Source organism: Gossypium hirsutum, chromosome A03, assembly GCF_007990345.1.
Source record: "Gossypium hirsutum isolate 1008001.06 chromosome A03, Gossypium_hirsutum_v2.1, whole genome shotgun sequence".
Classification (NCBI taxonomy): domain Eukaryota; kingdom Viridiplantae; phylum Streptophyta; class Magnoliopsida; order Malvales; family Malvaceae; genus Gossypium; species Gossypium hirsutum.
In genome coordinates this window covers 12,872,512-12,885,096 of record NC_053426.1, presented here as the reverse complement: position 1 = coordinate 12,885,096, position 12,585 = coordinate 12,872,512, and the positions used below count along the sequence as shown (strand labels likewise).

At 35.2% G+C, this 12,585-nt stretch overlaps 1 protein-coding gene, 1 long non-coding RNA gene and 1 pseudogene across 6 annotated transcripts; 2 read left to right on the top strand and 1 right to left on the bottom strand.

Moving 5' to 3' along the window:
* Positions 1 to 94: 94 nt before the first annotated feature.
* Positions 95 to 1,946, bottom strand: LOC107886189 (uncharacterized). The gene is made up of 3 exons (XR_001680658.2): positions 1,062 to 1,946; positions 622 to 980; positions 95 to 515 (listed from the first exon to the last, which is right to left on the bottom strand). It is a non-coding gene; the product is annotated as an uncharacterized lncRNA (long non-coding RNA).
* A 713-nt stretch (positions 1,947 to 2,659) lies between these two features.
* LOC107886190 (uncharacterized) lies at positions 2,660 to 5,052 on the top strand. 5 transcript variants are annotated; one of them, XR_001680661.2, is made up of 5 exons: positions 2,660 to 3,196; positions 3,844 to 3,996; positions 4,088 to 4,204; positions 4,361 to 4,485; positions 4,700 to 5,052. XR_001680661.2 is itself a non-coding variant. In XM_016810056.2 (5 exons), exons 2-5 carry the CDS (start codon positions 3,911 to 3,913, stop codon positions 4,713 to 4,715), a joined length of 318 nt encoding a protein of 105 aa, XP_016665545.1. In that variant the 5' UTR covers positions 2,980 to 3,196; positions 3,844 to 3,910; the 3' UTR covers positions 4,716 to 5,052. The 5 variants fall into 5 exon arrangements, 2 of the variants coding, with proteins under 2 accessions (XP_040964580.1, XP_016665545.1); XR_005922669.1 differs by having other exon boundaries at positions 2,978 to 3,196; positions 3,695 to 3,996; XM_016810056.2 differs by having other exon boundaries at positions 2,980 to 3,196; positions 3,844 to 3,937; positions 4,055 to 4,204.
* A 906-nt stretch (positions 5,053 to 5,958) lies between these two features.
* LOC121224982 (probable serine/threonine-protein kinase At1g54610) lies at positions 5,959 to 10,768 on the top strand (annotated as a pseudogene).
* Positions 10,769 to 12,585: the final 1,817 nt, after the last annotated feature.

Genomic DNA, 12,585 nt, shown 5'->3' with positions numbered 1-12,585 from the left:
AGTTACCTAATCTAGTGGGTAGAAGAAAGAAGTAAGCGTTTCAGATTTTAAAGGATAGACTAAAGCAACGAATTGATAATTGGAGTATCAAATATTTATCACAAGGTGGTAAGGAGGTTTTTATTAAAACCGTTTTACAGTCTATACCAACTTATTCAATGATGTGTTTTTTGCTTCCTAAATCTTTATGCATGGAATTGAAGGGTATAATAGTAAAATTTTGGAGGCAAAAGAATAGAGGGAAAAAGGAGATTCATTGGTGTGCTTGGAAGGATATTATATAGCATTATTAGCTAAACAGGGATGACGTGTTATTAATTATCCGAATTCTTTGTTAGCCCATGTTTTAAAAGCTAAATATTATCCAAATACGAATTTCTTAAATGTTCATTTTAAGTAACTTACCTTCACTTACCTGGAGGAGTATTTGGTCAGCAAAAAGACTTAATTATGCTGGAGGGTTAGTAAGGGAGACCATATCTCAGTATGTAATGATCTCTGGGTGTCGGGAAAGACTGAAGATAGAATATAGAACAACAGCAATAATGAAAATATCAAATTAGTGTCGGACTTAATTGAAGAAGAAAACAGAACTTGGAAGAGCGACTTGATTGTCCGTACCTTTTATACAGATATTGCTAGAAAAATATTGCAAATCCCGTTAACAAAGTCAGCCCATGAAGACTTTCAGGTGTGGATAAGGGAGTCATCTGGAAATTTCTCAGTAAGAAGTGCCTATAAACTATTACAGGATACTACAATGAATCCTAGTAATTATATACAGGCTGTACTAAATTTTTTTACAGGAAACTGCGGAACTTATACATGCCTTCGGAAATCAAAATTACAATGTGGAAAATTTCATGGAATTACATTCCCACTTTCTCTAATATGAAGCTGAGAAGAGTGATAGTTGAGGATCGATGTATAAGAATGCCGTCAAGGAGAAGAAGATAGCAACCACATCTTCCGATTGTGCCCTACAACAAAGGAAATATGGAGTTGTTAAATTTTTCTTGGGTTCTCAACAATAGCAATCCAGATCTTTGGAATTGGTTTACTTGGGTTAATGAACAATGTAGAATCTTTTGTTGCAGACTTTGGCTAATCTGGACAAACAGGAACAAGTTAATATATGAAGGCAAATCAAGCACCAGTTGGGATATCTCCAAACAAATTAATAGTTACATTTCAGAATTGGACGGTATAAAGGACAAGGTACTTATCTTAGAAGCAAATGCGAGACTTAAACAAAACATACAAAGGGCGAATGTGGTTATCTATTTCGATGCTGTATTTGACCCACAAAACTTCAGATCTGCATCAGGCCTAGTGGCTAAAGATGAGGGGTAGAACCGTAGCAGCAAAATCGATTCTGCATGTTAACGTTGCATCTCCGTTCGCGGCGGAAGCATATGCAAGATTTCAAACATCAAAATTAGGGATTCATATGGGTTTTCATATTCTGGACATAATAGGTGACTCGAAAACGGTAATAACAAAATGTCAAAATGCAAATCGCGACAGATCAATAATAGGAGCAATTATCAGTGACATTCAAAGCTTAAAGATACACTTCCAATAAATCAGATTCTACTTCATCCCAAGGTCAGAAAATACAGAAGCCCATCAATTAGCAAAAGAAGCACTCAAGAATTGTGAGGAACAATTCCTAGAGTGAGGGATTTCAAGATCGTTTAGAGAAGAACTGGAGTAAAATCACCCGGGATTTTCAGAGTAAAAGAAAAGATAAAACGACTAAGATTATTGGCATGAAAGAGGGAAAATGAGTTTGTGACTTTTGAAATGAAAGAATGGTGCCATTTCAAAAGAATGCAGAAAAGCAAAAGATTTTTTCAGAAGATCTGCTATAACTTTACAGATGTCTTGGGCAGATGAAATGACAGAATCATTAATGAAGGTCAGCTGTACCTGTTTGACTGGAGTGAAGATAGAGATTTAATTTCTGTCTGCTTTTGCTTTTGAGTTTATGGGCCAAGCTGATGGTAGCCCAATTTCATTATTTGTTCTCTTAGGACCAATTAGCTGGGTTTAACCTAATGGACTGTCATTTGTTTCAGATTTTAAGTATTTAATCCAGTCAAATTTTTCAAAAAAAAGATATAATAAATAATTTATTGTATAAAATATAAATTTTAAAATTTTATATTTTTGGTTGGGTTATTTAGTTGGATAATCTTATTTTTTTTTAAATTTTGGGTAATAAATTTAATTGTTATTATGTTAGTGATTTAATATAAATATATACATAATTATTATTTAACATATATAATGTTTTTTATGACATAATATATTCGGGTCGGGCCGGGTCAAGCTTAAGCAAAAAAAAACAAATTTATCCAAGACAAAATCAATATAGAAAATAAACTTTAAATTTTATTTAAATTTATTTTCGAGTCTTATATTTTATCTAAACTTTTGCGTTTTTTATATTATGCATTCAGGCAAATCCACAAATAAATGTAAAAAACTTCTAGTGTTTTTAATTTGACTGGTTAAATTAATAATTAAATAAATTCTTTAACCAAACCTTTCAATTCAAAACTCAAGTTTGACGTGTACGAAGGTAGTGTGTATCTACTTTAAATCTTGACTTCTTATATCCATGACACAAATTACTGTGGTGGCTTTACATACACATCAAAATTAACACATGTGGATGTCAATGTATTTTTAAAAAAAAAACATATTCTAAAAAATAATTTTCCCCTACGCATGATAAATAATAAATTTTATAGTATAAAAGTAAAAAAAAACTTTCACACTTTTCATCTTAAGAATGATGTAGTAAGTAAATTTATATTTACGTAATGTTATTGGAAAAATATTTTTTTAAAAATTAACAGCATGTTTGGTTGGGTGTATTGGCTGTCAATATACCCCTAATCAGTAGGGTCCCACTTAATCCCTTTTAATCCTTTGTTTGGTTCAGGATATTGCTATTACGGGTCTAATACATTACTGATCTAATGCTCAAAATCTACCGATTTCTAATCCGTTTCTTTTGTTCAGTTTAGGTGCTGCTTCAAGTTTTATACCTTGTTTACCCTCTTTCTCTGTCCATCCATTTCTCCCTCTTTTTTTCTTTTTCTTCTTTTTTATCCTCTCAAAATCCTTTTTCTGTTGTAGAATTTACTCGTTTTGTGGAGTATGCCAAAAGATGGGGTTTTTCCTGGTAAGTTCTTCTGGTGTGGATCTTTATGTAGCTTATTTTATATGGGTTTTTTATCATTGGTCCATAAATTCAAGGATTGATTTCATTTTGAACCTGAGTTTTGATTGCATGGAAAGGGGTTTTCAGCTAATTTTCTGATTTGGGTTTTGATTATTTGTTGATGAAGTTAAGGGTTTTCTTTGGCCAAAAATAAAGTTGAAGTTTTGATTGCCTTGGCTTGGTCTTCTTCTTTTTTTGCTATTGATTTGAAAAGAAAAAAAAAGTTGAGATTTTGATTGTCTATTGAGTTTTGATCTGTTTAATTTTTTGATTACTTCATCTATGTTTCTTTAGCCAGAGTTTACATATATGTATACATGTATATACATATGTGTCTGTTTGTGTGTGGTGTTAAATTTATATTTTGACTGTGTATATAATTTTATTGGTTAGATGCTGCAAGTTTATCAGGGAACTTTGGGTATTTGTTAACCAGTATATTTATTCAATTTTTAATAGGTTAACTAAGGCCTATTTTTGGGTGGGTTGAACTTATATCAGTACTAGCAGATTAGAGGTTCTCTCAAGTTTCAGACATATTTGAGTTCCTATCTTGGAACAATTATGATGTCTGTTCCTATTTTTAAGTGATCAGTTTACTAATGTAGGGAAGAAGCAGATGAGTTGTGCTGAACGCTGGAGGAGAAAGAGGACAGTTCATGTACTGCCTCAGAAATGGCAGATGTGATCTACCATGCTATGGTTTATAATTATTTTTAGCTTTCTGCACTAAATATTCAAGAAAGTTTTATCTGCTTGAGGTGACTTTCTAACATAGACAATCTCTTTGCCATGTTTACTCTCCTTTCTTTTATTCAGTCATTTATAGATTTGCAATTTCCAAATGGACAGTTGACCTACGTATCTTATGAGGGGCTGACAACAAGTGCTTTCCTTCCTCTTTGTGGGGGCCTTCTTCAGGCTCAGGGCCTATACCCAGGGGAAATGAGATATAGTTTCTCATGCAAGGTCAGTCTTGAGCTTTTACTGCCTGCCAACATGACAGGCATCAGAAGTTGTAGTTAATTAGTTTTTCTGAAACAACTTTGGCGTAAGGATTCACTATTCTATTTTGGGGTGCTTTCTGTAAGAGTGCTGAAACTTTTTGTTTGGATATTTCATCAGAATAAATGGGGAACTCGTATCACACCAATGGTTCTATGGCCTGACAAATCATTTGCACTGGGTCTTTCACAAGCCTTGGCTTGGAAGCGGTCTGGGCTCATGATGAAGCTATCCATTCAATTTAGGTGAGATTCTCCTTATCTGTGTTCATTTGCAACGGTTTAGAGTTTGTAAATCTATGTCTCCTTGCCTGCACTTACAATTCATGTTGAGGATATTACCTTTCATACACTGCCTTTCAAGATCTTCATTAAGCCTTCTTACAAATTGCATGAATTTCTTGTAAATTGAACCTGAGTTGCATGATCTTAATGCTTCTGTTGTGTTTACCAATTACAGAGTTCGGGCGTTCTAAGTGGAACGGAAATGTTGGGAACTCGGGGATAGTAGTAAGAGTTGACACACCGTTGTCCAGTGTGGGACGTCCATCCTTTTCTGTTCCGATAAACAACGTAATTGAGTTTTGATAAGTTTGACACCCAAAGCATGGTGTAGAAGTGTATATATAGAGTGTCATGCACGTAGACAAATGACATCACATGTGAATACCACGATGTTACCTCTCTTAACTACACTAATTTCTGATCTAAGTTTGGATATTCATCGCTCTTTTTTCTTTTGGTTTCAAATTCTACATTTTACTTCTTCCTGCTGATTCTTGTTCTATAAATATCAGGTTAAATTTTGGTTTATTTTTTCTTTTCCTTAAAGTCCTAAATGCTGTATATGTGGGACATTAACTTGAAAAGGGAAAATGTTTAGTTTGTACTTTGTGGTTGGATCAGGAAGGTCCTCTATAAGAATGAATTTTCACTACGTTTTTGGTGTTTAAGATTGTTGGATTTGAACTCTATTTATCCAAATTAAGAGTCGAAATTAACAAATCAAGTTTATATTAATAGAATTTTCACGTCATTCACTCGCAATTCTCAATCGGAGGACAAAACAAAAAATAATTAAATTTTATTTAAGCTTATATAATTAAATTTACGTTCTAAATTTTAGAATTCGAAATTGTTGATGCACAAACAATAGAATCCTAATTTGTCAATGGACAGAAAATTACTGATGAAAAACCCTAATCATTTATTATTGATAATAATAATCTTATTAAAATTTAAATAACAATAACAATAATCATTTACCAAAATAAATTTATGCTAAGGGTATTCTAGTCATTTTAGTTTTTTCCATTATGCTATTACACCTCTATTCCATTCAACCAAACACAAGATTACTATTACGCCTCTATTCCATTACATTCAACCAAACAGTTGATTTGCTATTACACCTCTAATCCAATACACCTCTAATCCAATACATCTCTAATCCAATACACCTCTAATCCAATACAGCGAACCAAACGCACCCTAAGTGTTGAAAAATAAAATTCAACTTTCCAACTTACAAAAGTGTGTTTTTTTTCCTTAGAATGATATAGTGTAATAATTAATAATTTGAACTCAAAAGCTTTCATCTTTTGTGGAGTTTACTTTGACTTTTGAATCCCATGACGTCACCCTTTCTTACCTGTCCATTGTAATTCCGTAGTTGTTGTTAAAGTCAGCGCCCTGTTTCAAAACCCATAATAAATCATTCAAAATTAAACCAAAAAAACAGCTAAAAATCAAATCACTTTCACAGTCGCCTCACTCGCCTCTCATCTAAGCTTAAGCTTACCTTTACCTACTTCAGTCGCTCTTCCCTCTCTCTCTCTCTCTCAAACTTCCCTGAAACTTCAACCCGCAAAAACGCCATTCTTTTTTCTCTTCCCACTCAGCCAAACGGTGTCGTCTAACCGTCAGGGCCTGTCGTTTAGCTAAAAACCTCTCTACTGGGTTTCCGTTTTTCTGAATACATTGTCCCCATGCATTTGTTTTGAGAGAATGGGTTGCGTCTTAGGAAAGCAATCACAATCGTCTTCATCGGATCGCCGGCGGCGGAGAAACAGCGAAGCTCCACCAAATCCTTCACGTGCTCGTCGTCGCCGGAGCTCTGACGAGTCATCATCAGTTGTTTCAGTCATCGATGCTGTTGACGGTGCCATGGATGTCAAAGGACTGGAGGGGAGAAGACAACAGCAGCGAAAAGCTAGACATACCAGTGATTTCCCGGTGAGCGTTCCGGCGCCGGAGACATGGCGGATGACACTGGACTTGAACCAGAAAGGGTGGCCTTCGTGGTTGATGGCCGTCGCTGGTGAAGCCATCCGTGACTGGACCCCGAGACGTGCCAACACTTTTCAAAAGCTTGACAAGGTATCAACTTTTTCTTTCATGCTTCCGTTTTTATAATCATGTCATTTAACAAATTTGAGCTTTTTTCTTCCTTGGGTTTTAAAGATTGGGCAAGGGACTTATAGCAATGTGTACAAAGCCAGGGATCTACTAACAGGGAAAATAGTGGCATTAAAGAAGGTTAGGTTTGACAATTTGGAGCCAGAAAGTCTAAAGTTTATGGCTAGAGAGATTCTTGTTTTAAGAAAGCTTGACCATCCCAATGTAATCAAGCTTGAAGGTTTAGTTACCTCAAGAATGTCTTCTAGTCTTTACTTGGTTTTTGAATACATGGAGCATGATCTTGCTGGCTTAGCTGCCTCCCAAGGAATCAAGTTCACGGAGCCTCAGGTAACATTCTTTCTTCAAATGGATTCTTACTTGTTCTGTATATATATATATATATATATATTTTACTGCTACTATTGCTTTTGGTTGGGTTTTTTGGCGCTTGGGTTCATTCCTTATTTTGTTCTTGCTTACCTAACTGAGATTTTGGGATTATATGATTCTTGCACTACTTTTGCTCTAGTTGTTGTGGGCTTTTGATGTTACTCTTATGTATTTCTTTAGCTACTTGGGTCCCATACCTAGTGGTTTCTAATCCAAATTTCTCTTTTTGAGTTTTTTCATATCTTTGTTTTTGTACTATTTTTTTGGTATGCAAATTCATGGAAATTTCTTGCTTAATGTAAATTTCTGGCGTTGGAAGTTGAAATTCTGTCATATCTTTATTTGAACAGTTTCTAGATGGAATGAACGAGAAATGACAAGAAAAGGAAAAAAAGAAGCTACATTTTAGATGCCTAAGGAAACTAAAACCTCTACGCATTTTTATTTTTTAAAGTTGGCTGACAGTATAGCTACTTAGCTATCTTCTGGTTAATTCTTTGAAACTGAACAAGGTGGTAGACTTGTAAACAGATGATTAACCACCGTTTGCTCATATCATTCTCCATTGGCGGCAAATGGGAAATGATAATTATTTGCCATAATTGATTCTATGGGAGAATATCTAGGCTTTTCTGATAATTATGGTAAAGATCAGTGATCACTTCATGCAAGGCTATAATCATGTCTGTTGTTCCTTTGTGATAATTTGCCACCATTTTGAAACCAAATTCCTTTGAAATAAATATTTCCAATCAGAGAAATTTAGAAGCATATAAAAGATTCGTTTTTTTTTTTTAGAAGGTTGGTTAATCATGAAGTCAGATTTTTGTTGCATGATGTAGAAAAGTCCAGAGAAATGACATTAGGTTATATTTATGGTGATATATATGAAGGTATTATAGGAGTGAATTAGAAATAGTTGAGCCTTGGAATGATCATCTCAAATTAAAAGCTTAACTTAAAGACAGAATTGAGTTTAGAAAGGAAGATAGGAATTCAAATGCAGGGCCGGCTATGGATTGTGGCATGATGCACCTGTCATTGTCTGTGTTTCATGATGAGGTTTACGTGGCTGAAGATTTTAAATTTGGATTATCCATTTATTGGATGTATCTTCCCTCTGGCAGGTGAAATGCTATATGAAGCAGTTACTATCAGGGTTAGAGCATTGCCACAAACAAGGTGTTTTGCATCGTGATATCAAGGGTTCTAATCTGCTTATTGACAGTGAAGGCATTTTAAAAATTGCAGATTTTGGGTTGGCTACTTCTTATGACCCTGAGCAGAAGAAACCCCTGACTAGTCGAGTAGTCACTCTCTGGTACCGTCCACCTGAACTACTTCTTGGGGCAACTCATTATGGTGTTGGGGTTGACCTCTGGAGTGCTGGCTGCATTCTGGCAGAACTGCTTTCAGGGAAGCCTATAATGCCAGGAAGGACAGAGGTATTAATTTTTCTCTTTTTCTTTTCTTCTTTTCTGAGTTTTTGAATTCTTCCTATCTTTTCTTTTCTGTGAATCTGATGGAATGCAAGTGGTATCGGCCATGTAATTACGATTAGAAATATTTGGTCTTCCTGTTTGTTGCTTATTGTATTTGTTGTGGAGCCGCCAGTGTCAAGTCAGATGAATATATTACGTGGTTATGATGTCTAAAATCTAACTATCAGGTGTTTGTTCCATAACTAGAGCTTCTTCTAATTGGTTTAGTTATGTAATGTAATATTTTCAATTTGTTGATAAAAATTTTCTTTCCTTTTATTGGGCTAACGTCCTATTTATAGGTTGAACAACTGCATAAGATATTCAAGTTATGCGGATCCCCTTCTGAGGAATATTGGAAGAAATCCAAATTGCCAAATGAAACGCTCTTTAAGCCACAGCAGCCATACAAACGCTGTATAGCTGAAACCTTCAAGGATGTTCCATCTTCTTCATTACCTTTAATTGAAACTCTGCTTTCGATAGACCCTGAAGAGCGGAATACTGCTACTGCAGCTCTTAATAATGAAGTGAGTTGTATCACCTTAGTTAATGCAACTCTCAAGAAAATCAGTATTTTACTGTACCTGTAATCTCTATTTATAGTATTTGAAAATAGCTTTTGTGGATTTACTTTGCTAGATAGCCAGACCAAGAACATGTTGTGCATGCCAGGGACTTACATGATGTTTATCGTTTGCGTTATCATATATCCACTATGGAATACTTGATATTCTGTTCTCACCATTGGCTTGCTGCCTTATCTTTAAACCAGTTTGTGAAATATTTGGTTTCTGTGTTTGCAGTTCTTTATGACTGAACCATATGCTTGTAATCCATCAAGTTTACCAAAATATCCTCCCAGTAAAGAAATTGATGTAAAATTGAGAGACGAAGAAGCAAGACGGTTGGCCAGCTTTCCCTTTTCACCTTTTGTTTTCTTTGCCTCATTTGGCTACATGTTGATTGCTGATAAACATTTTTCCTGTACAGACAAAGAAATATAGCCGGCAAAGTTAATGCAGTTGATGGTACCAGGAGAAGTAAGGGTCATGAACGCCCTACTCGAGCAGTTCCAGCCCCTGAAGCAAATGCAGAGATTCAAGCAAACTTAGATGTGAGTGTGAGACTTTGCTCTACTTCCAATTGTCAATTGCACCTTATTAGGTTCAAGTTGATAAAGTTTCCAAGCTGCATATTTCTTGTGATGTAAGTTAGTTCAGTCATGAATATTAGCATTATACTTAGTTCTCAGGTGTCGAGCTTTAGATGTATTGCTAGTCACTAGTAACTTTGTAAGCACTGTTGCTTAGCATTAAACCTACTGTCATCAGTTAAAGGCTTTGGTAGCCTATGTTGCTGTGGCTCTTTGTTTCTTGATGGTACTCGTGTCTGATGCATATTTGGACAAAGATATTGGATACGATCCTCAAAATACATTGAAAAAATTGAAAAAAAACTTAAACAAACCCATGCCGGACCTACTCGTATCTGAAATTTGCACCTAAGTTTGAGTAACGTAATTGGTATATAAGGCTGAACTCTGAACTTTGAAGTACCTTTCTCAAATATTATGTCTGATTGCATCTGTCATTATTTATTTTTTCTCGTGGTTTTTGTATGATGTCTTTTTCAAATATGATGCGGATACTAGTGTTTTTACTGTTTTCTAGAAATGGAGAGTGTTGACGCAAAGAAATGCTAAGTGCAAGAGTGAGAAATTCCCGCCTCCTCATCAAGATGGAGCTGTTGGGCATCCAGTTGATGCATCAAACAAAGGGCCTGTATCTTTTGGTGCAAGTGACTCTTCTTTCAACTCATCGATTTTCAACTCTAAATCATCCGGATCCTCCAAATGTTCCAGACAGGCAGGTGGTCCTTCAAGAAGGAAAACAAATAGAGACCGCCGAAGTGCTGTCACAAAAGTTCATCCGCGGTTTCAAACCATCCTCAATAGGTATATCCATGGATATGCTATTTAGAGGTAAATCTGAGGTTTTCTGGAGCCAAACTTGATTTTCGTATTACAAGTTTATATTATTTTTTTCCTTTTCCATGAGGCATTCATTCTCTCCCTGAAACTTAATATGCAATTTTCCTATATATTTTCCCACATTTGTCTGTATCTGATCAATAGGTCTGTGTATAATCCACCCCACAATCCAATGATTTGGTGTATAAATCTGCCAATGCAATTCCACTTTTTGTTGTACAGTTTTATTAAATGAAAGTGCTGGTCCTAAGCTCTTCTGATTGAAGTTGCCTTCTCAAACTTCAATTGTGGATTTAGTACTTAGTTGATTTGTTTTTATTTTTCATATATACCAAATACAAAAGAAATTTATAAGAATAGGTGATATACTAACTTATTTAGCGAAATATATCAAATTTTACTGGTGAAGTTGGCAACTTTGAGAACAGAGACATAAATGGATTTAATGTTAAACCCCCTTCCTGGAAGATTTTTAATTCAATACTGGACATTCTTGTTAAGAAAGGCAAGAAGATGATGCCAGGTGCTGTAAGTTGTTTGCTGTAAGATAGAATTGCTGATGTCTTTAAGCTTCTGCAACTTACCAAGTCTAGCAGTGTAAAGCCAAATGCTGTGCTTTCTAACACTTTGATCCATGCTCTCTGACTGCCAAAGTTTGGAGAAGCAGAAGCTTGATACATTGTTATCTTTAATATCTTGATATCTGCCTATTGTAAAGAAGAAGATTTAGTTCAACTTCTGTGCTGTTCTTCACCATGGGATGTCATTACCCTGACTATGGTTGTAGCCGAAGCCTTATAGATTTTAGAGAAAGTAGCCTTATGGCGGTCATCCATTTTCCTCTTCTAACACTTCAATTTTATGAATTTAATAATAAGATAATGTCTTTGTCTGGTTTTGGAATTTTGTTTCTTTTTCTACCTTGACAGTCTTTTCTTTTTCCTATAAAATTAGGCAATTTAATATTTAAGAATTATTCTTTAAAATGCTATAAAATGCATCCTTATCAAGAATGGAAGCATTGTTTGTGAATGACAAAGATCAATGTCCAACAATAAAGCCCATTGATGATTGCTAAAGATGCGACCCCAAGTACTTGAACAACCGCCAACCCTTGGTTTACAGCTCCATCTGTTTCAAGGCACCCTCGATGATAAAGGCTGTTGGATATACTACACCGTCACCGGTTCCTCCGACCATGACACTCTTAACTGAAAATTGAGCACGCTCTGGCATGACGTCATCCAAAATGAACCCCTTCGGATCGTCTTCCCAACCAACATCATCATCAACCTCAAACAAGAACTCATTTTCGACTTCTACAAAACCATCAACGGTCGAGGGGACAACGTTCATATAACCGGAAAATGGGTGTTTATCGTTGTAGTCTGTGTCGCATATTATAATCCTTAACATCCATGTCCGCCATTATAGACCTTCGGGGGAACACAGACTTTGCTTCATCTCCAACACGTGCGGGAAGGAGAGGGAGATTCGATGGTGATAGAATCTCCATTTTTGGGTCTCAGAAGAAGATTGGAGTTGATCATTGCTTGTTGAGTTATTGCATTGATGGGTTTGTTGATGCTGTCACGGGGTCCACTGGGATTACCATTAGTAATAGCTATTTGACAGACAAGTCTGCAACCCACTGATCTGTCAAGTCTCTAGCGTTAAGGGTCGCCGTGTGAAAACGCCTGAGATAATCTCATAAATGATCACCAGAACTCTATTTGATGGACAAAAGACTTATATGTGTACTCATAATGGTTTTGTATGCTTGGATTTCTCTTAAGAACTGGCGATGTAACTGGTCGAATTTACGATTACGGCCTTCAGTACGAGACAATACCAATTCTTATTCTTCGTCAGTGTCTCTCGCAGTAGTTATAAATAGGGTGAAGCTAGAATTTTTTTTTCTAGAATTAAATTGTATATTTTTATTATAGTAAAAATATAATTTTATTATTTAAATAATAAATATTTTGATTTAATTATTTTTGAAAAGTCAAAGTATAATTTTATCATTATTAATTTAAAATTTTATAAATTATAAAAAAAGTCTAAATAAAAACATTTATT